This window comes from Pithys albifrons, chromosome 4 (assembly GCF_047495875.1).
Source record: "Pithys albifrons albifrons isolate INPA30051 chromosome 4, PitAlb_v1, whole genome shotgun sequence".
Lineage (NCBI taxonomy): Eukaryota > Metazoa > Chordata > Aves > Passeriformes > Thamnophilidae > Pithys > Pithys albifrons.
In genome coordinates, this window is record NC_092461.1 from 3,840,833 (window position 1) to 3,868,417 (window position 27,585).

The 27,585-nt window shown below is 39.3% G+C and overlaps 1 protein-coding gene across 4 annotated transcripts; it reads left to right on the forward strand.

Annotated features, from left to right (window-relative positions):
- The first annotated feature begins 4,492 nt into the window (after positions 1 to 4,492).
- Positions 4,493 to 27,041, forward strand: TBC1D7 (TBC1 domain family member 7). 4 transcript variants are annotated; one of them, XM_071552964.1, is made up of 9 exons: positions 4,493 to 4,885; positions 5,821 to 5,984; positions 9,404 to 9,524; positions 10,198 to 10,278; positions 14,048 to 14,235; positions 17,584 to 17,721; positions 19,239 to 19,384; positions 25,881 to 26,010; positions 26,792 to 27,041. In XM_071552964.1, the coding sequence occupies exons 2-9, from the start codon at positions 5,910 to 5,912 to the stop codon at positions 26,876 to 26,878; spliced, it is 966 nt and encodes a 321-aa protein (XP_071409065.1). In that variant the 5' UTR covers positions 4,493 to 4,885; positions 5,821 to 5,909; the 3' UTR covers positions 26,879 to 27,041. The 4 variants fall into 4 exon arrangements, with proteins under 4 accessions (XP_071409065.1, XP_071409067.1, XP_071409066.1 ...); XM_071552966.1 differs by having other exon boundaries at positions 4,493 to 4,863; XM_071552965.1 differs by having other exon boundaries at positions 4,493 to 4,656.
- The last annotated feature ends 544 nt before the right edge of the window (positions 27,042 to 27,585 follow it).

Sequence of the window (27,585 nt, forward strand, 5' to 3'; positions counted from 1 at the left end):
CAGATAGCTGCATATTATTGCCTTGCCTCTAACCATACACAGTGATCAAAACTGTACCTTCCTCAATATACCAGAACTCTTGATTAGGCTTCTCAAGGTGTATTACCTAATCTTCCCAATGTGCCTGAACTGAAGGATCTTTGTCTCATGGTTATCTCACTGTCATTTCTCAATTAAAGTGTAACATACCCGAGATAATGTTATTTGGGACTATTTATTAGTTATTATGTAGTGCCCCAAATGTGCCATGCTCAGTGACAGCACAAAACATGTGTTTGGTGCTACTCAAAAACTTGCAACCCTTTTTTTCAGACAAAAATGTCAATCTTACCCTTAACACAACTCCTAATTAGGTTGGTAGAACAGTAATTAGGGCTGGCACAGCTGACATATGAGGTTACACAACAAATCAAAGTTATGACTAGAATCCAGAAGACATCCTAAAAAAATTAACTAACATAATCTTAAAAAACCAAAACCATTTCCTTTGTGTATGGATCAAACAGCTGCAATCGGTTATTTTCTTCATAATTGTTGCTGTTTCTGTATATCTTTGCAGACAAAAGCATGTCAGCTCTGAAGCACTCTCATCCTCCAGCAGGATGAGAAAAGAGAGAAGTAGGACATATCTGAACTCAGATTTCCAAGTTCAGCTGCTCCTTGTGCTATTTTGAGTCCCACAAGCCTTTTCCTTGTTTTCATTTGGGGATGAGTGTTCATGATTATAAAGACAGTGTTTGCTCTGTTTGGAGACAGACCTGTCTGTTGTGCTACCATGTTAAAATGAAAGGCTGAATTCCCCTTTGCTGCCAAACAGCTTTATAATTTTTTACCCTAGAGTGTTATATTTTTTCCATCTGACTTCAAAAAGGAATTATGTTGTGAACATTAACAGGGACAACATTTGCATTCTTCTCTCAGGTAGAATGTAAACAGCAGAGTGAGGCTGTTTGGGCCAGGAAATGGGGCCAAGCTTTTCTAGGTCTGCTGATCTTCATAATAAAAAGGTTATGTGAATGTATAAGTAAATTGTCCTTTCCATTAACAGCCCTACTCTGCATCTGGAACTATTCATGCTTGGGAAGAAACAGGAGATGATCTCTTAGAAAAGCTGAAATGACCAAACTTGTAATTCCTCCCCTAAACATCAATGATTTCCTATTACAACAAGAACAAGGGATGGTGCATTGGCAAGCTGAAAGTATATATTGGTTCTGGCACATTGTGAAGATATTATCAGACAAGTGTCTTTAAAAAAAAAAGAGAAAAAAAAGAAAAAAAAGAGTATATATGTTAATTCAGAGCAAATCAAACCCACATCAAAACTTCAGGGTTTTATTTGTTACATCCTGTGTTGCAATGCCATGTAAATAAGGACCTCCATAAATTGGCATTCCATTGCTTTCTATTTTCCACTTCTTTTGATAAAGTCACACTATAAAGTGTGATTCTGATAACCTGCTGTAATTCCACCTATAGATCCATCACACAGGACAGACAGAACTGATATTTCAAGAGCTCCCATAAAATGATTCCAGCTTTGGCAGCATGTCATGGAGAACCATGGACACAATGCAGGTCAGATTTTGTCACAAAATACATTAGCAATTCCTGTTTGGATTCCTTCTCCTGTGACTTTGCATGTCAGTGAGTAATTCACTTGTGCAGTATGAAGATATCACTACAAAATGCAAACTCAGTAACACTCAAAGTCCTGGATAAAAACAAGAGGTGCAGGGAACTAATGAGTTTGGCTCTGCTATCTCAGACAATCCCAAGCCAATTCCAAACCTGTTCCCCTTTTATCAGTTTTGTGTGCTACCTTTTCTGATGTTATTGCAGTTAGAAAAAAACCCCCAGTGTTCAGGTTAACATGGTTTGGACAAATGTGATTAATGATGTATTAATCAATTTTATTATAAACACAAACCTCCACTTGGCTGATTGACAGGAACAGCTATTAATGATTGATTTCTACTTTCATTTACAGTGTCGAGAAAGAGATTCTGTCAATAGGAATGAAGATACTTTAGACAAAGGGATATAAGGTCATTATTTGGTTTATGAAAATATAAAATGTTTTAAATTAAATATTTAAGTAATGAGTCGCTTGTGTGCTTTACAACACTGATTTATGGCACACAGAGTCACTGAGGTAGTGAGTGCAGTTGGATGTAGAAGGGCAGGTAAAAAATAAAAAGGCTGTTAAAGTAAGAAAGTCCAACTCTGTGAGTGGCTGTATTTCTAAAAAATAGGTTAGTCATCTTTGTCTCACTGTGGATGTGTCACCAGATAATAACCCTGGGAGTCATTAACAGTTCAGGCTTAACCTATATTTTAATTTCATTTGTGTTTTGAAAAGTCTCATATTAAACTAATACATTTCCCATTAACCCAAGTATTTATGTCATATTTCCAACTGATTCCACTATAACCTATTATGTTAGAAACTGTTTACAGGCTCCATCAAGAAAACCTCTGTCTGTAAATAACATGATTAAGCAGCTTTCTATATATGAGATTTAGAAACTTTACTGTGGGGAGCACACTAATTTCAGGACAAATATTGTTTTTATGCTGTATTTTTATGCAGCTGAATCTTCCAGACCATTTTTCTGAGTACGAATTTTTAGTGATGGGATAGTTGTTAACATTCTATATCTGCTGTACAATAAATCAGTGCTCAAATCAATCGTGCTGGACTTCAGCCTTTGTCAGAGCACCACTATAGTGATGTGACACATCCCAGGCACTCAGCAATAGGACAAGGGGGCACGATGGGCTCAAGCTCTGCCAGGGGAAATTGAAGTTGGAGATCAGAAAGAAATTCTTTGCAGAGAGAGTGCTCAGGGATTGGAATGGGCTGCCCAGAGAGGGGGTGGATTCCCCATCCCTGGAGGTTTTTACACTGAGCTTGGCCGTGGCACTGAGTGCCATGATCTGGTAAAGGGACTGGAGTTGGACCAAGGGTTGGACTTGATGATCTGGGAGGTCTTTTCCAACCCAATCCATTCTATGATTCTGTGATTTATGATCCTGATGAGGCCAGAAATTATTAAAAATTATAAAATTTATTAAAGATTTAATTTCAGTAGCTGTTTCCTGAACCTTGTCATACTGGTTAGCTCCCAACACCACCAAACAGATCTCACGCAGAGACCAGTGCCATCTATCGATAAAAGATATATTGGAGTTAAAGAAACCTAAAACGAGCAAAATGGAACCAGCCTGCCACCTGCTGCCGTGCAGAATTACTTCAAGAAACATATTTGCCGGGCCTTGTGGTTACCCAACAAACAGCATTAAACCAAAGGGATGTTCTGTGCTTTTGAAAGGAGCAGCTGTCTGGTCTTTTCCCTGGACTCGCCACACCTCGAGTGCTGTGCCCAGTTCTGGGCCCCTCAGTTCAGGAAGGACATTGAGCTGCTGGAACAGATCTGGAGAAGGGAATGGAGCTGGGGAAGGATGTGGAGCACAAGTGCTGTGGCTGAGGGAGCTGTTTAGTCTGGAGAAAAGCAGGCTCAGGGGTGACCTTATTGCTTTCTACAAAGGAGGTTGTAGCCAGGCAGAGGTTGGCTGCTTCTCCAGGTAACAAGGGGTGGGACAAGGGGACAGGAAAGATATTGAGGGGCTGGAGCAGGTCCAGAAAAGAGCAACGAGGCTGGAGAAGGGACTGGAGCACAAGTGCTGTGGGGAGAGGCTGAGGGAGCTGGGGGTGTTTAGCCTGGAGAAGAGGAGGCTCAGAGGTGACCTCAGCACTGTCTGGAACTGCCTGAAGGGAAGTTCTGGCCAGGTGGGGGTTGGTCTCTTCTCCCAGGCACTCAGCAATAGGACAAGGGGGCACGATGGGCTCAAGCTCTGCCAGGGGAAATTGAACTTGGAGATCAGGAAAAAAACTTTCCACAGAGAATGCTCAGGCATTGGAATGGGCTGCCCAGAGAGGGGGTGGATTCCCCATCCCTGGAGGTTTTTCAACTGAGATTGGCCGTGGCACTGAGTGCCATGATCTGGTAAAGGGACTGGAGTTGGCCCAAGGGTTGGACTTGATGATCTGGGTGGTCTTTTCCAACCCAATCGATTCTATGATTTTTGAGGCTTTCAACAGCGATATCAAGGTTCTTTTATTTGTTTTGGGCGGCAGGGTGTGTATGAAGCATTTAGGATCCCCAGTCCTTTGGGCAGATCACCCAGAGGAACTCGGGATTGGAAAATGCGCGGCGCTTCCCAGAGACCACTTCGAGCGATGGGATGGGCCCAAAGGCACAGGCGTTGCAGCGAACAACGCGGCGCGGCCTCAGGCGGCTCTGAGGGGTGCATGGGTGCCTGGGGACACAGGGAAACACGGGGAGAGCCCACGCCAGGACGCGACAACCCGCACAAAGCGACCGCAAATGTCCCCGCAACATCCCCACAATGTCCCCTCCATGTCCCCTCATGGCTCTGCCCGCCGCGCCCCGCGCATGCGCCGCCCGGCCCCGCCGGCCCCGCCCCGCGCATGCGCCGCCTTCCCCCGCCGTGGGGCCGCGGAGGGGCCGGAGTTGTCCTGGTTGTCTCCGCTCGCCGTTCAGTTTCCTTGCGGAAAACATTGGTCCTGTGTCCGGCTGTGACCGAGTTTCCTAACGGGAATGTGAGGGAGGCCCGCAGGGGAGGCCCGAGGTACGGGAGCCGCTGGCAGGGCCTGCGAGAGGCTGGCGTGAGGCGCCTCAGCCGCGGCCTGTGTGGCGGCTGCACCATAAGGCCGAAAATGCATTAATTGAAGACAGGAGGAGTTATAGTTGCACGCTGGGGATTTGGGTCTCCCCTTCCTCTTTCCAGTCAGTTGGAGACACATATGAGTGTTGGAGCCCTGCTGGTTTGCCTGAGGTGAAAAAGCATGTCCTGAATTGTGAGTGAGAAGGGGACGATGTTCCGCCTTTTTTTACCACTGAGTGAATAAAACTCCCTGCTGTTATGGTGGTAGATTAAAATAATTAAAATAACATTCCATTCTAATGGATAGTGCTGCTAATTTTCAGATTATTTATATTTTTCCCATGCTATGACTCCTGTCAACTTTCCACAAGTGGTACAGGCTAAAGGTGGTCTGTTTGTTATTTTAATAAATGGCACATATTAAATTCAGATTTTAAAGGCCTGAAGATGTGAATGAAAATCTCAGAAAATGAAAAAATATTTGAGTATAGCACCATAAGTCTGCTTTTAGACGTGGCTACAATGTGAATAGTGACCACTGGGATCACTGCACCCTTATATACAGAATATATGAACATCACAGTTATTTTGGTAGGATAGTGCAGGACTGACATGTCTTGCAAGTCATATTTCTTTTTTTTCCCCTGTTTTTGGCATAATATTTAATTCAGTTGTTTGCTAGTTTTGTATTTTTCTATCTGGTCCTGGCCCTGATCCTGCAAAGCTCTAAAAACAGACCCAGTTTGAAACACAAATATGCAAATTTAAACGTGTCCATTCTTAGCAAAATCGTGGCCTTGGTTTATATCCACAAGTGCTTTGCTCTTGATGTGCTCCCTGGTTCTGCAAGGAAAGGAAGAGTTTGTCCAGAAAAGCTTCACATGCATCACTCACCCATTGCTGCTCACTCAAAACTTACTGTTTTTGCCCAGAACTTATTATTTTTGGCTGCTGTCACTGCACATCAAAGTTAAGGTTGGTTTTAGTCTTTTGGGTTACGAAACTGAACTTTTCTCCTGCAGAGGAGAGAGATTTGACATTCAGAAAGTTGAACTGACCAGAAATGTCCTTTACAGTTATCATGAAACATGAAACACTCACTGGAATTTACCATTTTTTCCACTGCAGGGATGAGACATTTATTTCTTTGCAGTGCTGGAATAACAAGCTCGAGGCTGTGGCTGTTACAGCAGCTGATAACAATGAACATCTAATTAATGTTTGCAACTTCAGAAGCTCTTTCCTTGTCACCCTGTGCCACTGAGGCCAAAATTGGCTTGTCCTTGCTTGTGGTGAGTATAAAACATAATAATTTGACTTACCTGAGTAACAGTTGTACTTGGGTAGGGGTTTTGTAGCCAAAATTTTGTCAGACTCTTAACTGTGTTTTTTATTTTGGTTTTGAAATGGTACAATGTGAAACACCAAGATGTGAAAGACCAAGATGTAAAAGACCAAGTGTCTCTCCAGCAAACTTATTTTCAAACTCTTTCAAAAGTATCATAATTTATTATGGAAACAGTTTTGAAAGAATCACTGTGTTTTGTTCAGAAAGTTGATTTCTTTAAAATTAGATCAAATTATTTTAATGATTGTGTTTGCATAGGATGAAAAAAATCCTGGAAGATTTTCATGTTCTGTAGGGTGTGTTGATATGACAGAGACACAGGGAGTTAATTTGATCAGTGTGCAAAAATACTTGATTAAATTATTTTTATTATTAAATTATTTTAAATTAAATTTTTTAAATGATTTTCTGTGTTAACATATGATGAAAAACGTCCTGGAAGATTTTAATGTTCTGTAGGGTGTGTTGATACTACAGAGGCACAGGCAGTTGATTTGATCAGTGTGCAAAAGTATTTGATAAAATTATTTTAATAATTAAATTAATTTTATTATTAAATTATTTTAGATTAAATTAATTTAGTGATTGTGATCACATATGATGAAAAAAATCCTGGAGGATTTTCATGTTCTGTAGGGTGTGTTGATACTACAGAAACACAGGCAGTTGATTTGATCAGTGTGCAAAAATACTTCATTAAATTATTTTAATTATTAAAGTATTTTAGATTAAACTATTTTAGTGATTGTGTGTGTTAACATATGATGAAAAAAATCCTGGAAGGTTTTCATGTTCTGTAGGGTGTGTTGATACTATGGAGACCCAGGCAGTTAATTTTATCAGTGTTCAAAAATACTTGATTAAATTATTTTAGTTATTAAATTATTTTAATTACTAAAGTATTTTAGATTAAATTTATTGTAATGATTGTGTGTGTTAACATATGATGAAAAAAATCCTGGAAGATTTTCATGTTCTGTAGGGTGTGTTGATACTGTGGAGACACAGGGAGTTGATTTGATTGGTGTGCAAAAATACTTGATTAAATTATTTTAATTATTAAATTATTTTAGATTAAATTATTTTAAATTAAATTATTTTAATGATTTTCTGTGTTAACGTATGATGAAAAAAAACCTGGAAGATTTTAATGTTCTGTAGAGTGTGTTGAAATGACAGAGACACAGGCAGTTGATTTGATCAGCGTGCAAAAGTTCTTGATTAAATTATTTTAGTTATTAAATTATTTTAATTACTAAAGTATTTTGGATTCAATTTATTGTAATGATTGTGTGTGTTAACATATGATGAAAAAAATGCTGGAAGATTTTAATGTTCTGTAGGGTGTGTTGATACTGTGGAGACACAGGGAGTTGATTTGATCAGTGTGCAAAAATACTTGATTAAATTATTTTAATTATTAAATTACTTTAGATTAAATTATTTTAGCGATTGTGTTCACATATGATGAAAAAAAACCTGGAAGATCTTAATGCTCTGTAGAGTGTGTTGATACTGCAGAGACACAGGGTTTGATTTGATCAGTGTGCAAAAGTACTGGATTAGATTATTTTAATTATTAAATTATTTTAATTATTAAATTATTTTAAATTAAATTATTTTAATGATTTTCTGTGTTAACGTATGATGAAAAAAATCCTGGAAGATTTTAATGTTCTGTAGAGTGTGTTGATACTACAGAGACACAGGCAATTGATTTGATCAGTGTGCAAATGTACTGGATTAGATTATTTTAATTATTAAATTATTTTAATTATTAAATTATTTTAGATTAAATTTATTGTAATGATTGTGTGTGTTAACATATGATGAAAAAAGTCCTGGAAGATTTTAATGTTCTGTAGGGTGTGTTGATACTGTGGAGACACAGGGAGTTGATTTGATTGGTGTGCAAAAATACTTGATTAAATTATTTTAATTATTAAATTATTTTAGATTCAATTTATTGTAATGATTGTGTGTGTTAACATATGATGAAAAAAAATCCTGGAAGATTTTCATGTTCTGTAGGGTGTGTTGATACTGTGGAGACACAGGCAGTTGATTTGATTGGTGTGCAAAAATACTTGATTAAATTATTTTAATTATTAAATTATTTTAATTTTTAAATTATTTTAAATTAAATTATTTTAATGATTTTCTGTGTTAACGTATGATGAAAAAAATCCTGGAAGATTTTAATGTTCTGTAGGGTGTGTTGATAGTATGGAGACACAGGCAGTTGATTTGATTAGTGTGCAAAAGTACTTGATTAAATTATTTTAATTATTAAATTAGTTTAGATTAAATTTATTGTATTGATTGTGTGTGTTAACATATGATGAAAAAAAATCCTGGAAGATTTTCATGTTCTGTAGGGTGTGTTGATACTGTGGAGACACAGGCAGTTGATTTGATCAGTGTGCAAAAGTATTTGATAAAATTATTTTAATAATTAAATTAATTTTATTATTAAATTATTTTAGTGATTGTGATCACATATGATGAAAAAAATCCTGGAAGATTTTCATGTTCTGTAGGGTGTGTTGATACTACGGAGACACAGGCAGTTGATTTGATCAGTGTGCAAAAGTATTTGATAAAATTATTTTAATAATTAAATTAATTTTATTATTAAATTATTTTAGTGATTGTGATCACATATGATGAAAAAAATCCTGGAAGATTTTAATGCTCTGTAGGGTGTGTTGATACTACGGAGACACAGGGAGTTGATTTGATCAGGGTGCAAAAGTACTGGATTAGATTATTTTAATTATTAAATTATTTTAGATTAAATTATTTTAGCGATTGTGTTCACATATGATAAAAAAAATCCTGGAAGATCTTATTGTTCTGTAGGGTGTGTTGATACTACAGAGACACAGGCAGTTGATTTGATCAGTGTGCAAAAGTACTTTATTAAATTATTTTAATTATTAAATTATTTTAATTATAAAATTATTTTAATTATTAAATTATTTTAATTATTAAATTATTTTAGATTTAATTATTTTAGCGATTGTGTTCGCATATGATGAAAAAATCCTGGAAGATTTTAATGCTCTGTAGGGTGTGTTGATACTACGGAGACACAGGGAGTTGATTTGATCAGGGTGCAAAAGTACTGGATTAGATTATTTTAATTATAAAATTATTTTAATTATTAAATTATTTTAAATTAAATTATTTTAATGGTTCTCTGTGTTAACATATGATGAAAAAATCCTGGAAGATTTTAATGCTCTGTAGGGTGTGTTGCTATGACAGAGACACAGGCAGTTGATTTGATCAGTGTGCACAAGTTCTTGGCCTTAGCACACTATTCCTGGAGGACTGAGGAGAATTCCTGTCTCTCCCAAGGGCTCGGCCATGGCTGACGACTCTCAGAGGAACTTCCGCTCGGTGTATTATGAGAAGGTCGGATTTCGTGGAGTTGAAGAGAAGAAATCCCTGGAAATCCTGTTAAAAGATGATCGTTTGGGCAAGTTGATTTCATTATTTCCTCTCTTTCTGGGTGATTTGGGGCTGGGGAGGGAGCAATAAAAAATGTTAGGTGCTAATACTCAGTTTAGTTTTTCGCTCTCTCAGTTATTAGTTTCAAAAATCTGAAAGTCTGATTTTAAAACTATTAAAGATTTGCCAGCTTGCTTCTTTCTTTTTTTCCTTCTCTCATTCTTTGTGCTGTAGAAACTAAATTTTTTTTTAGTGAAAGCAATTTTAAGCATTGTTTCCTGCTGCTCATTCCATCTAACTTCAAAACAATGAAGATTTTGTTACTCCTGTTGGTTCCTCAGGTCCCACATCTGTAACTGAATAGAAAAATAAATGTTGTCCCTTTAAAAAAAAGCCCTTAATTGTTTTGAGGGTGACATGATTTACAAAACACCTGTAAAAATGATGCAGTTTCTTTCAGATGAAACTTACAGGAGTTTTACTGGAAATCAAGCAAGGATATTTATTTTTCAAAATTGTTGCAGTTTATAAGCACATTCTGTTCTCAGTTGAAGTGGTGAAAGCATTTATTGATAATACACAATAAAAGGGAGGATTTCAATCTGCAACTAAAGATTTGTCATGCTCAGCTATATCAGAGATGCAAAACTATTTCTATTTAAGTTTATCTTGAAATTGTTTTTCTTTTTATTTCTCTCCAGATATTGAGAAGCTTTGCACATTCAGTCAAAGGTTTCCTCTCCCCTCCATGTACCGTATCCTGGTGTGGAAAGTGCTCCTAGGTATGAAATATAACATAAAATGTAGACATTTAATATGTATCAAATGTATTATATCTATATTATAAAATGTAGACAATATAACATAAAATGTAGGTGTATTTTTTTAAAGTCATAATGACATTATTCTGCCCTACCTTCCCTGCTGATGCATATTCAGCCTCCTTTTGTATCCACCTTGGATTAACAATTATAAAACCATATTCCATGCAGAGTTTTTGAGGACTTTGCTGAAGTCTTCCTGGAAAGGTGTGTTTCTATATTTCACTTTGTAACACTCTTGAGCTAAATTTATGAAATGAATTGGAAATGTGGATTATAAGAAGTCACTGATACCTGATATGATAATCAGTTCTGTTCCTGAAATAACAATTGAATTGCAGTAAAGCTGTGATTAATTTTAAACTGGGCAAGACATGAAATGCAGGTTTAATCTAAAGAGAAGCTTTGTGCTCCACAAAATCTTGTTTTTCTCTGGTTTTGCTTCTGACTTTGAGTTGTATTTGCTGTTGAACAATGTCTTTTATTTCCTTTCTTTGTTCCCATAATCCACTACATTGCCTGGAGTTTAAAATAATGTATGAGAAAGTTGAGTTTTTAAAATGATTTTAAATTTTTTTCTTCCATTTTTTTTCTCTCTGGTTTTCTACAATTTAAAATTGGGGCTGCATATTCCTGATTATTTGAATTTGTGAGCCTTTTTCTGGCAAAGGTAATAAATGAACTGTGCACAAAAGGTGCAAGATCTGATTATAAAACTTGACGTTCTTGGCATTGATCATTGAACTGACAGAGTAATTCTACTTGATAAAGTTCCACTTTAAAGCTTTTGCCATTAAAAAGATTATTATACCCTGGGCTCTGGTGAAGTAGTCAGAATCCTTTACAATATTAGTGGTAGGAAATACACCCTGGGAGGTTTGGACAAGTGACTCAGTACAAGATACTTCAAAATTATAATAGAAAAATACAATCTCTGCCAAACTGGCTCTCTGCAGAGCCAGTGGTTGATCTATGATTGTTTTAGATGAATCCTGTGGTAACACAAAACACCTGCTGAGTTAACTGCATGGAAAATTATATTGATTTTTAAAAGGATTTTGTGTTTTAACCCCAGAGTGATTCATTTTACCCCACGAAGCTGTGCCAGGGGAGGTGTAAGGTAGATATTGGGAACAGCAGCTTCACTCAGGGCACTGGGATGGGCTCCCTGGGGGAATGGCCATGGCACCAACCCTGCCAGAGGTCAAGGGGTGTGATGCCACGAGAGACCCCAACAAAGCAGGACTCTGAGCCAAGTTAATGTGGGATAAGATAAAAAATGAAAGTCCTTTAATATCAGGCCAGGTGCCCACAGGAATATGTGATGGTACGTGCACCTCCTGAGCTCCGGTTTCTGTGGGTTCTGTATTACGGTCTATCCAATCCACAGTTCACACATCTCTTGGTCCAGCCCTGCCCTGCCCCGGTCCCACCCTTCTTCCACCCCCTTAAGATTTGAGTCTGGGGTCAGTGAGATCCTCCTCTTCATCATTCCTCCTCTTCCTCAGGCTCCTGGAGTTCTTTCAGTGTTCTTAGACTCAAGGTGGTTGACTTACGTTTATGTCTTTTCTGCAGGCCTTCGGATCCTTCAGCTCTTTATCTTGGAAACAAGACTAAATAACTAAAAGAATTTAAGCTACTGATATGTGCTAGGGGTTAGGCAGGTATAAACATTGAACTTAAGCTGCTAGAAATACTAGCACACTAAATTTACATTTTACTACAGTTACAAGTACTTCTAAAATCTATGAAAAATCCAAAAACCTCTTAGGCATCAAGTGTTTTGGCAATGCTCTCAGACATGTGTAATTTGTTGGGGTGGTCCTGTACATGTGTAATTTGTTGGGGTGGTCCTGTGCAGGACCAAGAGTTGTACTCAGTGATCCTTGTGGGTCCCTTCCAAGTCCAAATATTCTGATTTCAAGCATCTGATAACGAAAAATGCCATAAAAAAGAACTGCTAAGAGAAAGTTTTGTATTCTAATAGCAGCAAAGTATTTACTGACAACGTTCATACTGGGCAAAACTTGCCTAAATTTTTTGTGTAAAATAAGCCATTTATAGTCTTTAAGTTCATAGTTAACACCTTCTAATTTCTATATTAATGACTGGGTGAAATCTTGGGCAGAGCTTTCCTTTTGGCTTCGAATTTGGGTGGTGGTCTCTTGACTTCATCCCTCGGGGTGGTCTTGAAGCACCTTCATCACTGTTGGACTTCTGCCTTTTCTTTGTTCAGTGACATGACCTGTCATACTTGTAAAACCTGGGCTCTAACTCTGCAAAATCTTGGATCTTTACCATTTTATCCTATTGAAATGTTTAATGGATGACTCCTAATCTGTGCTATGCTGGTTTCTATAATTTCTAGATGGTCTCTACCAGAACAAAGTGACTCAGCACTTCATGCTGTTTAGCAGCCTTGCTGTGCAAACAACATTTTAAAAAGCAATATTAGAAATTTCACAAAACTAGGGGTTTTTTGGTCTCTTTTCTCTTTCAGCATCCATGCTGTCATTCTTACACTCCTTTGGTGAACAGAGGTGTACAGGGACTTTCTTCAGCTCTATCTCAGTGCTAACACTTGTTAGAAATACTGGTATCAAGAAGGGATGCAAAATATCTCTTCCTAAAAACAATAGCCTAGTCCATTTTTAGTGGAAGGTGTTTCATGGCCTCTAAATAAATAGTTTAAGAAGATTTTACTGACAGGATGGGCTTCTTATGTCAGACACACACCAAGGCTTGATGCTGTCCCAGGTTGCCTGGTATGTCAGCGGTGTCTCCGTTAATTTCCTGTTCAGGTGTGACTCCTGATGGTTTCAGACATCCCTGTGTTGTTTAAGCTTCTTTTCTTTCTGCCTAAGGTTGTCTTCTGTGTGTGAGGAGAGCAGCTGGCAGTGTGTGTGCACAAAGACATGATGTTGACTCTTTTTTGGCATAACATGAAAAATGTCTTGCTCTGCCCCAGCTTTTGAAATGCAGACAGGTTTGCAGTTGGAAAAGGAAAGATGATTTTCTGTCTGATGTGCTTGTTATGAAGCTCAGCCATTTCGTGGTTGAACACTTGGCAGGAATATTTTTTTCTTAAAATGAGAGATAAAAGCAGCAGGTAGATTGTTTCAAACTGATTTTTGAAGTATACTTTGTTCCCTTGGGTTTGTGCACTCAGGAATATAGTGCTCCAGTAGTGACATGGGAGTGGAATTTTTTATTCCTGTTGAAGCCTGGGGCAGTTGTGTTGTGAACATCAGTGCATTGAGCCTTGAGTAAGGGGAAGGATCAAATGAAATGGACATGCAGTTTAGTTTTCTCTACCTTTCTACTTAAAAAATTTTATTTCTTTTTAATTTTTTTTTTCTCTTAGGAAACTAGAAGAAATATTTGCTTTGTGCTAAGAATGTAAAAAATGTTACCTTGCAAAGTGCCTGTGTGGTATTCCTAAGTTTTAATCTGTGGCTCATTCAACCTGTGTGATTGATTTTGCTTCTGAATGTTGTTTTAGAGAGATTTAATCCATGATACAGTGAGTAAAGACTTGCCTGGTGGTGAAGTGATTAATGTGTATAAAAAATCATTCTGCACCTACTTTGTTTTCAAAATAAATGGAAGATGAGCACAAATGCCCAGCTATAACTGCACTAAAAACCAGATAAATTTAAACAAGCAACAAATAAGATTTCTCTTTAAATTGCTTATATTTTTTTGCCTTTTTTTTAATATTTTTCCTTAGGAATTATTCCTCCTCACCACGACTCCCATGCCCTGGTGATGAAGTACCGCAGGGAGCAGTTCTGGGACGTGCACCACGCGCTCCGTGTGATGCGCTTCATAAACGATTCCACCCCTCAGGGGGATGTTTTCCTGCGCATTCATCAGCTGGAGTCGGGAAAACTGCCCCGAAACTTGGCCTTTCCACTGGTCAGTTGTCATTTTAAATACTATATTTTATTGGGCTTCACACTATAAATGAGAAACTGAACACAGAAGCACATAGATAGACCAAGGAAGGTGGGTGGAAAATAGAGAAGTACTTGCATAAACCAAGAAATTTTACTCAAAGTGCTTTTTTCTTTTTCTTCTCCTAAGTACTTGTATGAGGGTTGGTTTCTTGTAGCCTCGTTATGCTGTGTGCTGAAGGAATCTGCAATGATATGGAACTTCTCCTGGTCCTGGATTATCAGTCCATTAACCCAGGAGTAGTGTGTGCTCTCTGCTCACCCCGACCATGTGGTCTCTGAGAACCCCCAGAAAGGACACACAGGGACCACCAGCAAAGGCAGGAACAAAGAGGAAGTTTGATCAGGGGTTCAGGTTTATATGGACTTGGGAGGGATACAAATTCACCAGTAAGGGACGAGAGGGAAGTCTGGATTTGTGCCAATAGGAGTAAGGGGATTTACATTCAATGGGAGGGGGTTACAGGAAATACGAGGTCACTGTCCTTCTCCCAGCCCCCTGGCCTGGCAGGGGTTTATGGGAAGAAGAAGCAATGACTGCAGTTTTTACATTTAGTAAATTTAAACCACATTAAAAACATCAGTTGTTAAAGCATTCTCAGTGGCTGGTGTATTTTCTTCATCCATCCATTTCTGGCATGACATCCTCCAAGCCATGTATTGAGAATGCATTGCCACATACTTATGTAAGATTTTATGCCTTAGAATCTCTTTTGTGTATTTTGCCTGCAAGCTTTCAAAGCTTTTTCTACTCCAGTGCACTGAAATGAAAATGACATAATCTTAGGGAGCTCATGGATTCCTACATGTCCTGGAACAAGGATAAATCAGAGCCAGTACAAGCTGTGATCTAATCCAAATTGCATCATATATTGAAATTATTTGTTTTAAAATCTAGACTAATGTTCAGACCTCCTTTTTATGTTAGTCTGAACTAATCAGGGCTTCTGTCAGGTAGTGCCCATACTCTGCAGTTTTCAGTGTACTCACAAAGAGTGTTGATTTGGTTGTGAGCCAGTGGAGTGATGAGAAAAACAATGTGTGGATCTTGTGTATAAGCCACTATCAAAGAGGATGTGATGAGAGGAACCACGGGGCTTCCTGCAGTGGCTTTTATCCCATATTTAATATTAATTTAGCAAAGTTCACTGTAGCCCAGCTTAGTTATCTTTCAGCTGTAATCACAAAATTTGACAAAAGAACTTAAAAGAAAAATCTTAAAGTTAATATGGAAAATTCAGTAATATTTTGATCTGGAGGATTACATACAGCATTCTCTTGTGAGAGGAGAGAGAATGTTTTCATGCCCTTGCCTTTGGCTAGGAATGTGGCCATCCAGCAAGTTTCCTGTGGAGAAATTTCCTTGATCTTGGTGTGTGATCCAGTGGGCTGAAAATTCCTCCCTTCTAGAGCAGTGTTGCCTTCTGAGCAAGTGTTTTGTCAGCACTGGCTGCTCTCAGGGCTGTGATGGGCTGTCATAGAGGTGATGGTTAGCAGAGCCCCAATTATTAGTGCTGTAACTTGGGTTTCTTTTGCTGCACAAAGCATTTCTTCTGTTTATGCCAGCCTGTTTTCAATCCAACTGTCCCCTTAAGCTTAAAAGAGGTTACTGCTTAATATAGTGCAGGTGTTTTATTGTGGAGGCAGAGGAAGTATAAGGATTTTTGAATTGATCTAAATATTTTGAAATGTTTGAGTAACAAACAGAAGTCTGGTAAAGGTTTTGTGCAATCTGAAAGCAGGGACTTTAAGCAGGGATATGGGTGCATTACAGCAGTCTGTGCCCATCCCATGGATTGTGGGAAACAAGATACTCATCACCTGGGAAAGGTATTTGTCTCTGGAAAGTTTATCTCAAAACACATGATTTTCTGTATGTTGAAGGCAGGTATACATTGTTGTTCTCAGTATCTGTAACATCCATGACAAAGGTGTTTCAGGGCCCATTTGGCCCATAGCAACCAACAGGATAAAAATTCTACTGCTGTGCAGCATGAAAATGTGGTCCATATAAGTAGAATTGTCACTGCCATGTTAGAATGTAGTATTGTCTCATTTGAGAAAGTTCAGAACTTGGAAACAAACGTTTTCAAGCTCCTGTTGTGTGTTTTGGTTTTAAAATCATGACAAGTTTTATTTGCTCTGCTTTAATAACTGTCTGTCATCATAACATAGAGAGATGGGCTGATTACAGTGGGATGAAGTTCAACAAAGCCAAGTGCAGGTCCTGCCCTTTGGCCACCCCAACCCCCTGCAGCGCTCCAGGCTGGGCACAGAGTGGCTGGAGAGCAGCCAGGCAGAGGGACCTGGGGGAACTGAGGGACAGGAGGCTCAACAGGAGCCAACAGTGTGCCCAGGTGGGCAAGAAGGCCAATGGGATCCTGGCCTGGATCCAAACTAGCATGGCCAGCAGGCCCAGGGCAGTGACCCTTCCCCTGGACTCTGCCTTGGGGAGGCCACACCTTGAGTGTTGTGTTCAGTTCTGGGCCCCTCAGTTGAGGAAAGAGATTGAGGGGCTGGAGCGGGGCCAGAGAAGAGCAACGAGGCTGGAGAAGGGACTGGAGCACAAGTGCTGTGGGGAGAGGCTGAGGGAGCTGGGGGTGTTTAGCCTGGAGAAGAGGAGGCTCAGAGGTGACCTCAGCACTGTTTGAAACTCCCTGAAGTGAAGTTCTAGTCAGGTGGGGATTGGTCTCTTCTCCCAGGCAACCAACAGCAGGACAAGAGGTCACGGGCTCAAGGTCTGCCAGAGTAGGTTTAGGTTGGATATCAGGAAGTTCTTTCCAGAGGGAGTGCTCAGGCATTGGAATGGGCTGCCCAGAGAGGGGGTGGATTCTCCGACCCTGGAGGTTTTTAAGGTGAGACTGGACATGGCACTGAGTGCCATGATCTGGTAACCAAAGTGGGGTTGGATTAAGGTTGGATTTGATCATCTTGGAGGTCTTTTCCAACCCACATGATTCTATGATTCTATGAAAATGTGGTCCATATAAGTAGAATTGTCACTACTATGTTAGAATGTAGTATTGTCTCATTTGAGAAAGTTCAGAAGTTTGAAACAAATTTTTTCAAGCTCCTGTTGTGTGTTTTGGTTTTAAAATCATGACAAGTCTTATTTGCTCTGCTTTAATAACTGTGTCATCATAATGCAGCTGCTGCTCAGTGTCTTATTGATGAATATCAGAACAGCTCCTTGTGTACGTTGCTATCCATTTGTTTTTCCAAAGAGCAGAGAAAAGGAATATAAGAATAATTTAAATTAAAATACTCCAGTATTTCTGTATAGCTCCCTTTTTTTGGCTCTGTTTCCCAGGAACCTGAAGATGAAGTGTTCCTTGCTATTGCTAAAGCAATGGAGGAGATGGTGGAGGATCCCATAGAATGCTATTGGCTTGTCAGCTGCTTTGTGAATCAGCTGAACAGCAAGCACAAAGATTCATTACAACAGCTGGTAAGGAAAAAACACTTCTTTTTGCCCCTTTTGTGAGGAGGGGAAGTCATGGAAAGCATTAATACATGGAGACAACTGCAGTGTCAGAGGTGACACCCTTGGATTCTGTTCCACCAGCTGTTTGGGTTGTGATGGTGCCTTCCTGTAGGACACTGTTAAACCCAACCTTAGAAATTCTTTTTGTTTGCTACAAGGTAATTTTTAGTTACATCTTCTTTCCTTTTTAGGTTGTCTAAAGGTTGTATTGTATCTAGGCAAATTATATTTCTCACAAATTGATCACTTAAGTATTTCTTTTATTTTAAACAATTAAAAATGTTACAAAATTAAGAACATCTGGGTGTATGTCTGGTACTTTCAGACTGCTCATTGGGTGACAGACAAAGCACAATTGTTTTGCTTTATAAATGGAGCAGTTTATTACATCTTTATGTTGCAAATTAAGTTATAATAAAAAGTGGAGTAGTTTTAGCATTGATCATTTAAATGCTGTCATGGAGTATTAATTTTAAATTTCTGTCTTACTGATTTATAAAATTCAAATTTGATTATAGAGAAAAAGTATCAGAGTGTCAATGCCCTGGCAAGCACACAGTGAAAATTTGTTGCAGGAAATGATGCCTGCCCATTCTTTGTTATGCTTTTGGAACAAGATACAGTTTTTAAACTTAGCTCCTGTGCCTGGAGGTGATACATTCAGCTCTACCAATTTCTTTAATTCTTTTCAGAGCAAAAAGGAGTATTTTTAAAGGAAATGTGTATTTTTAAAGAAATTGTGTACTCCTACTGCATAAGACTGCAAAGTACCTCCCTCCCTAATTTATTTTTGGAGTATAAACAATATACCAAGTGAGAACATGGACAAAGGAAGTGTTTGCTCCCTGTGACAGCTGAAGTCATTAACTGTTTACTTAACTAAGACAAAAAGCATAAAGGTACTCCTGAATTTATGAAAATATGTGTTGTTGCATTAAAATTTAAATAAGATGAGAAAATTATCCACATGTTTGTGCTTCCCAGTACTTTGGGATTTTTAAGCAATAAATCAATGCCCAGCTTTTAATGGGTTGCACAGGGATTTACTTTCAGAATTAATTTTCTGGGTTTTGCTGCATTGAGTGTGGATTTTTTTTGATGTGTGCTGAGGTGATCAGGTTTGAGGTGAATGAAACTCAATTTTACTTGTGAAGGTAACAGTAATTAGTGGATGTTTAATCTCTGCATTGCCTTGAGCTCTCCAAGACTCCTTGGATTAGGGAATACTGCATATATTGGAAGTTCTGCTAGTGGTCAGCAATTTAAGGAAGCTGAGGTTGTTTGTTTAGTTAAACACCTTATTAATTAATTGCCAAAGTCAGTAACACACTTATGAACAGTTACAACAATGCTAATATATTATTTTTATTTTATTTTATTTTGTTGTTTTATGCCAATTGAATTTCTAAGCCATTACAGTGTGCATTAATTATGAAAGTTTTCTGATGTGAGTTGCCTAAAACTTTCCAATCCTTTCTCAGCCCAAAGTTCTGGAGCAGTATTTGAACATTGAAGACAACAGGCTCCTGATGCATCTGAAAGCATGTTCTGCAATCAGCAAACTCCCTTATGATCTTTGGTTTAAAAAGTGTTTTGCAGGATGTTTACCTGAGTCCAGTTTACAGAGGCAAGTTCTCTTTCCTTTCTTTTTATTTGTAACTTCATGGTGCTTTTAGCTTTTTGTCATTCCTTGCAGGCAAAGAGCTTTCTGTACTTTTTTTGTAAGATTTTGGTGTTTGTTGCTGTCTTGGAAATTATGAAATTGAATTTAATTCCCATTATTATTGATGCAGGATAATCAATCTCTGTGTGATCATTTCACCCATTGCAATTAAAAAAGAATGCACTTAAGTCCACCAGCTGATTCTTTTAAGACCCTGAGATGAGCTCAGTTGGTTAAAACTTGGCTGTAATAATGCCAAGGTCAAGGGTTCAATCCCCTGTGTGGGCCATTGACTGAAGAGTTGGACTCTGATCCTTGTGGGTCCCTCCCAACTCAGAACAGTCTGGGATTCTGTTACACACTTAATGTTTTTACAAGGCCAAAATTCCTGTGCCTGGCATTTCACTGAAGGGCTTTGGAAATGAGGCTTGTGTTATTTCTCTAGTTCTGCTGCCTGAGAACTCTGGGAAAGAAGGAAATTCAAACTGGATGTAGAGAAACATCATCTTTCTGCATTAATAGGAGTTGTTAATGGCTGAACAGGACGTGGCACAAAGAAAACAATGGTTTGGTTTCATCTTCAACAGCCTGAAAACTTAGAGAAATAATAAGGTTCAAGAGAAGTTTTACTTCAAGGGAATCACTTCCAGGGCTTCAGTAGTGTAGGAACCATCATGGAAACAGGGCTTTGTGAATCACTCTGTATAAAATGCTTTCATGGTGGTAAAGTTGGTCATAATCTAATTAATGAATTTATCTGGAACTGTATGTTTCATGAAGAAAAGTGAGAAATGGCTTTTTAAAAAATGTTTTATTTGCCCTTACAGAGTTTTAGAGGAAAAGCTGTAAGATTAGAAATCATGCTCTTGGGTCTTGTTGGACCATGGTCTTTGAGGTTCTGGATGTTTTACTCTTGGCATGAATGTGTTTGAGGGGAAAAAAACCATTTTTAACCAAAATGGAAATATTTGGTAGTAGATCTTTACATGGCAAGTTCTTCTCATCAAGCACCTTTGGGCTCCAGAATAGTCATCTCTGTGTGGTGGTGCTTGAAAGCTTTTACTCCTTTTATGGCTACAGAAAATAGAACATTTTATAGAGCTGTGTCATCTTGATAGTGTAAAAGAAAAACTCTAGATGAAGAATTTTGATTTCTTATTTCATCTTTTCAGAATCTTTAGTTTCAAATTTCTACCATTTTGAATCAGTTTATTCACATAAAATATTTTATGTAGTCAGTGTGCATGTTTAGCATTCATTTGACCTTACTGAAGTAGAATATTTTGATTACCTGGAATTTTTAAACACTTCCCAATGGAAGAGGTCAAAATATTGGCTTTTTGTATCACTCTGGAGTAAAACCAAATTTTAATGTTGATTTTTCTGATGGCAGAACAATTCTTTTTCCCAACAGTTCTTGTGGGAACATGATAAAAGTGCACTTTTTCTTGGCACTGTAGGTTTCTGAATTATTCAGTTGTAACCATAATGGCCTTATTCACTAAGGAAATAACACACTTCATGGGTAGCATGTGACAGATGAACTTAATTAATGCTTGGAGACTCAGCTTGGATTAGAATCTAGAAGCCCCAATGCTTATCTGAAATGTATCCAAATGGCAGTCTTGGAACTGCTGAGATTTCAAAACAGGCCTCCAATTCTCCTGTGAATTTTACTTACTCTTTTTGCAAGTGAGAGATTATCTGAGACAGTCTTTTATGATTTAATTTAATTTATGATTTAGCACTGTATTTCTTGGGGATGTTGATTGCTTTCTAAAAATTGTAGTCTTCTCTGTCAGGCAGCTAAATCCAAATTTCATGGTTTCCTTTTTTTTTCCCCTCTAAGGTGTACAAGTCTTGTTTATGCTGTGCAGGAATTTTCTCTGGGAATGGTGGGATGAAGTTACACAATTCCAGCTTAAACTCCTGGCAGGCATTGCCATTCAATATAAATACTCTTTCCTAGCACACTTCTAGTCACACCATAGGTAAAATTTATGTATCAGTTTAGTTTAAATGAGCTTGGAAAATGTATATAGACAGGTTTTATTTACAAATGTTTCCTTTGAGCTTGTGCAGTGTCTTTGTGTGCCCTAATAAAGTGAACATACTGTGCAGGAAGCTCCTTAAACTTTAAGGTGCCACACTGGTAAAAGAGAGGAGCAGACTGGCCATTTCAGACTCTGCATCCCACCTGGAATACAGACAGGAATATGAACTGTAGCACAGGTTTGAGAGGGACAGAGAGGTGTCCTTGTTTCTGAAACAGGCAGAGAACTTGACTGTGTAGTTATTTTATTTTCATACTCACCTCTGTTTGCACAATTTCTGCAGCAGCTTTCCAGTGGTGCTGTGTGAGCCCTCAAATAGAAATCCCTGCCCTTCAAGGCTGGTGTTCCATCTGTGGATGGATTTTTACAGCCCAAATGGCACAGCTCAGTCCAGCAGTGTCACCCCAGATGATGCAGCCACAACACCAGCACTGCAGCTTTGCAGCTGGAATTGTGAATGAGCCAGGCATTTGTGATGCCAGTCACATAACATGCCCCTGACTCATGTTTGTATTCCACACTGAAGGCTTGGCATTGGCAGGGTGCTGTTTTGGTTATTGGACTCTGGCAACTTGTTAGTGGCAAAGTATTTGGTCATTCTCCTAAAATTTACCACTTTCCAACTGACACTGCCTCATGTATTAATATGTGGTTTCTATATTTTTACATCTGTGATGTCCATGTCCTGCATAATTGACATCTAGTTGTAAAAATAGAAGTAATTAGTTAATAGAAACAACAGAAATATGAAGAGTGCCTTACATTTTCTATGGAGTGGGAGGGAATAAAAATGGGCATGTGGGTTACTACTGCTGAGAAACTGAATTCAGTTTACCTTTGTGTAAGGAACTGAGATGCTTCCCAGCTCTGTAAATGGATGGGCACAAGATCATGATGAGATCATGACATAAAGATGAGATTTGTGCAAACCTCATTGTGTCCCTCCACGCCCAGTTACCACTGGAAGGACACCCAGAAGGGCAGGCAGAGGAGGAAGGATTGTTTCTTTTTAGATATCTCTGGCCTGGATGATTGGAGGACCAGAACCAGGGGGAAGAGCTGCGTGTGCTTACTCTGCAGCATAGGGGAAGAACTGTGAGATTAATGGTAATCACAGAATCATAGAATGGATTGGGTTGGAAAAGACCTCAGAGATCATCAAGTCCAACCATTGGTCCAACTCCAGTCCCTTTACCAGATCATGGCACTCAGTGCCACGGCCAATCTCAGTTGAAAAACCTCCAGGGATGGGGAATCCACCCCCTCTCTGGGCAGCCCATTCCAATGCCTGAGCACTCTCTCTGCAAAGAATTTTTCTCTGATCTCCAACTTCAATTTCCCCTGGCAGAGCTTGAGCCCATCGTGCCCCCTTGTCCTATTGCTGAGTGCCTGGGAGAAGAGACCAACCCCACCTGGCCAGAACTTCCCTTCAGGCAGTTCCAGACAGTGCTGAGGCCACCTCTGAGCCTCCTCTTCTCCAGGCTAAACACCCCCAGCTCCCTCAGCCTCTCCCCACAGCACTTGTGCTCCAGTCCCTTCTCCAGCCTCGTTGCTCTTCTCTGGCCCCGCTCCAGCCCCTCAATCTCTTTCCTTTCAGCAGAGGAGGGAGCAGCAATGCTGTGATGCCTCCTGTGTCCTGCACTGTGGGTGGTGTGGGAGCCTCAGGAACTGCCTGGAGCATGGCATCCCTTCACACACAGGTGCACACTGAGTGTGTCACAGCTTGTCTACAGAAAAAGCTCAGTGAAAAGTAAATGTTTCATTTGCATAATCCCTGGCATGCTCTTCCCCTTCAGAGCTTTCTGTTTCTTTTTATTTTCCCTTGTGTTGTCGCTGCTGTTTCACTGTTGGACAAATACCTACAGGAGCACTGCTGCAGTTAATTGGGTGGTTACACTTCACAGAGGAGGAGAGCCACACAAACACGGGGAATTTAGCATATTCCTTCTTTTTCAGCATGCCTGGGTAGGGCTATGGGCACAGTTGCATCATGTTTCTGTTCTGCTGATAATCTGTTGTGGGTTTTTTCCATTTTTGAGTCAGTTTGTGTTATTCTTCTGGCTCTGCTGGTAATGACAAGGTGCTGACTCTTTTCTGCAGTGTTGCACAGTCATTCCTCCATTTTTGAATTAATGTGACTTTAATATGAACTTTTAGAATTATTTCCTGGTTTTGGAGTCTGCTGCTCTTTGTAATTGCAACTCGTAATTACAGTTCTGATGTGCATGAAACACACAGGGAGGCTGTTCTTGGGTTCTAAACAGGTGTGTTTGGGAAGGAAAATGCTGTAGAAGGACACAGAGATGACCTGTACAGTATGGAACAGGCCTCTTACCTCAGTTTTCTCATATCCTTGCTCAAAGCTTCCAAACCTGACTTCATCATCAGTGTAGTATTTACAGTGATCATTTGTCCTGGGATGTTTGAACCACAAAGGAAACAGTAAGGTTTTGATCTTGGATTATGTGTTGTTCCTGTCCATATGGAACTTATACTCATTTTTTAACCATAGCAAGACAGGGAATTAAAACTAAATTGCAAAGGGGGAAGTGGAGCCTTTTTTTCCCCCATCTGGCCATGTGGAATTTGTTTGTTTCTTTTTTAAGAGTAGTCCTGAGGATTTTACATATTCTTTTCCTTCTTTCTTTGTTATAAGTTAAAATCTAGTCTACATTTTTGATGAATGGAGAACTGGTGGAAACAGTGTCAAAAAATTTATGGGATTAGGAGGTTAAGAAACTGATAAGGAGTGGAGTTGAGTTACAGTGTGAAAAATAAGCCCTGTGTAGCAGCAGCAAACCTTCCACATTAGGAGTTACAAAGGAGTTACTGAAAAATCATGGAAAGGTTGAGGTTGACAGGGACCTCTGGAGGGCATCTGGTCCAGCCAGTGCTCCTGCTCCATCAGGGACACCCAGAGCCATTGCCCAGGAGAGAGACAACTTCACCTCTCTGGGCAACCTGTGTCAGTGCTTGGTCACCCTCACAGCTGAAAAAGTGTTTCCTGATGGTCAGAGGGAACCTCCTGTGTTCCAGTTTGTTCTCGTTGCCTCAGGGCCCTTCACTGGGCATGACTGGGAAGGGCCTGGCTCTGTCCTTTTTGTGCTCTCCCTGCAGGTATTTCTATGCACTGATGAGGTTCTCCAGATTCTTCTCTTCTCCAGGCAAAGTCCCAGCTCTCTCAGTCTTTCCTCATAGGGGAGATACCTCAGTCCCTTCATCATCTTATTGACTCCTGCCTTGGCTGTCACTTCTTAACTCCTTGTTTAAAATTGTGATATTTGCACTTCAGTTGAGCTGTCAAAGTGTGGGTCATGCCTGTGTTGTGCTCTGCTGGCACTCTGGGCTGAAGAGGTCATACAGAAATGGAGTTGTGTTTGGATGCAGCACCCCCATAGATCCAAATTTATAGGTGGGCTGCAGAAAATGTGACTATATTCAGAAATTCCAGAGAGTAGTATGTGATCTTTGTCCCCCATGATTTTATTTGGAGTACTCAGAACAAGTGCCCAGAAAGGAGCAAGATCTGTAATAAACAGAAAGTCTTTCTGACACTGCTCTTCAAGTACTAAAAATAATGCAAGCCCATAAAAGCTGCCATCTGACAGATGGTTTCACACTGGTTTTGGATAACCTTTTCATCCTGAGTCTGTTGAGCTGGGCCTGAGAGAGAGCTGCTGGATGGAGGATGATTTCAAATTGTTGTGGGCTGTTTTGGTAGTAAGGATCATTTTAATATTCATCCAGGTTCTGTTGCTGAAGCCTTTGGAGCTTTTTCTTAAAACTGTGAGGTCCAGGTGTGGTTTCCTACAAGTGGTGGGAGTGCTTAGTTGATTCTGAGTCTGCACAGTGGGATGGATTGGAAGACCTAATGGTTGTTCCTGTTGCCTAAATATCATGGATTGTATCCTGTTGATAGGTCATATTTGTATCTCATACAGCAGTGACCTGGAATATTTAGCTGTTTAAGATGTAGCAGTTCAGTATTATATCCCTCTGTTTGAAGAGTATCTTTATTAGCCATTCTAATGAAGTTCATTTCTCTCTTTTTTTTTTTTTTGCACTCAGAAGGATTCTCACCTTTACCCTGCACTGCAGAGCAGTTATTACAGTTCAGGCTATTAAAGCAATATTTGCTTTTTGTGCTTGAGCTTATAAACAGTTCAATTTCTAAGCACCAACACACCATATCAGTACATTCCAATTACTGCCCATCCCTCTGCTCTGCACCAATTTAGGAGTTGATAAAGTGCCTTTTATTTATCCTGACCCAAATAATTCAATACACTGCTGTTACTCAGAAAAATAATCTGGAAAGAGGTGATTGTATGAAGGCTGTTCTAGCAGATAAATAAGCAGAAAAGCACTGCAATAATGTTTAGTGATTCCTTTTCACTTTCTTGCAGGGTTTGGGACAAAGTTATTAGTGGGTCCTGCAAGATTCTCGTTTTTGTTGCTGTGGAGATATTATTAACCTTTAAAATGAAGATAATAGCACTGAATACTGCAGAAAAGATCACACAATTTTTGGAAAATGTAAGTACTTTGTTGTGCTTTTGTTAAAGTGTGTTTCAGCCTTAGTTGTTTGCCTGTTGCAGATGTACCATGAGATATTGCATTACTTGCTGAGAATAGGGGAGTGGTACAAAGGTGAATGCACAGCAATGAGAATAATAATTTTTTCTGGCAGGAGGGAAGGCTTTCATAGAATAAAATTATTTCTAGGCTTGGGGAATGTATTATCTATGTTTGAACAGAACTGACAGTATTCCTTGTGATACTAAAGGGTTTTTCTGTGAAAGTAAGTACAATTGAGGTTAGGTTAATTTTTCTGGAAGCTCCTTAGAGGGATTGATTTCTGGCAGCTTTTTTCCCTTCTTGCCTGAGTGCAAGTCTGTGGACTCAAGGTGTGTTTTCTCTTGGTTTGAGGTTGGGATCATGAACCTGACCCTGAACAGTCATGAGCATCCCAGCAGGGCTGCAGTCCCAGTGTGGGCCAGGTTGGTTAGAGGAGATGTGTTTGTGGTCATGGATGGCCAGTGTGAGTTCTGCCTGCTGTCCACTCAGGGATGTGTGAAGTGTGACATGTCTGGGTAGCAACCTTACCATTTTAGAAATAAAAGCTTTTTGTCCAAAACCTGCAGGTAACGTGGTGTGTGTAGGATTGAGGGATGGTAGGGCAGGGAGATGGAATTCTGGTTTCATTTGCTTTTTTCTAAAGAGAGAAAATCTGGACTGGAAATTCAAAATCTTTATTTTAAACCAAACAGCCCAACTGAAGTGCTCTGACCAGGCATCTTTTCCTGATCTTTTGCAGATTCCCCAAGACAACACTGATGCCATTGTCAGCAAAGCTGTGGATCTGTGGCGCACGCACTGTGGGACTCCAGCACACTCAGCCTGAGAACTCTCTTTGTGACAGCTTGGGGAGGAAAAAAAGGCATTTGAAAAGACATTATACCCCCCATCCTAGTGTGATGTTCTTCATTAAGCTGTCTGTGTAAAGATGCTATTAAGGCATGGTGACCAACATGTAAATATTTTTCAATAAATACAGGTGGAATGAAGACACCTAGTGGTGGTGTGATCATGTCCAAAGTGTTTCTTGTCAGCCAGCTGCAGTGTTTTGATTGCACAGTGTGCTCTCTTGCTTTTGCAGAAGTAAATCTAACTCCTGAAGAAAGGTAAATATACTTACCTGTAATTTAAATATGTTTCTGTATGTAACTAGTTACTGCTTGGAGGTGTTGGTGAGGTGAATGTACTGAATGTTACTTTGCTGGATGGTGGGTGGTAGGGGCTTTACTAGAAATGTAATTATACTTTATTAATAGCATAAATTTTCAGGTGAATGAGGCTTCAGAAGGCTGAGGTACAGCACGTCCCAGTGACCAAGGATGACATCCTGTTCTGAAGTGTTTTAAAATACTCTGTGGCTGCACCTCCTTCTTTGTCCTTCAGGGAAGATATTCCAGAGAGGTGGATCTGTGCAGGTATGGAGAGAACCAGTGTAATTAGAATTACAGCCCAGTAATAACTAATGACTCTTGAGTGCCTGGCTCAGAGCTGTAATTTGATTCTTGTTTGGTTTAGATTTCAAAATAAATTTAA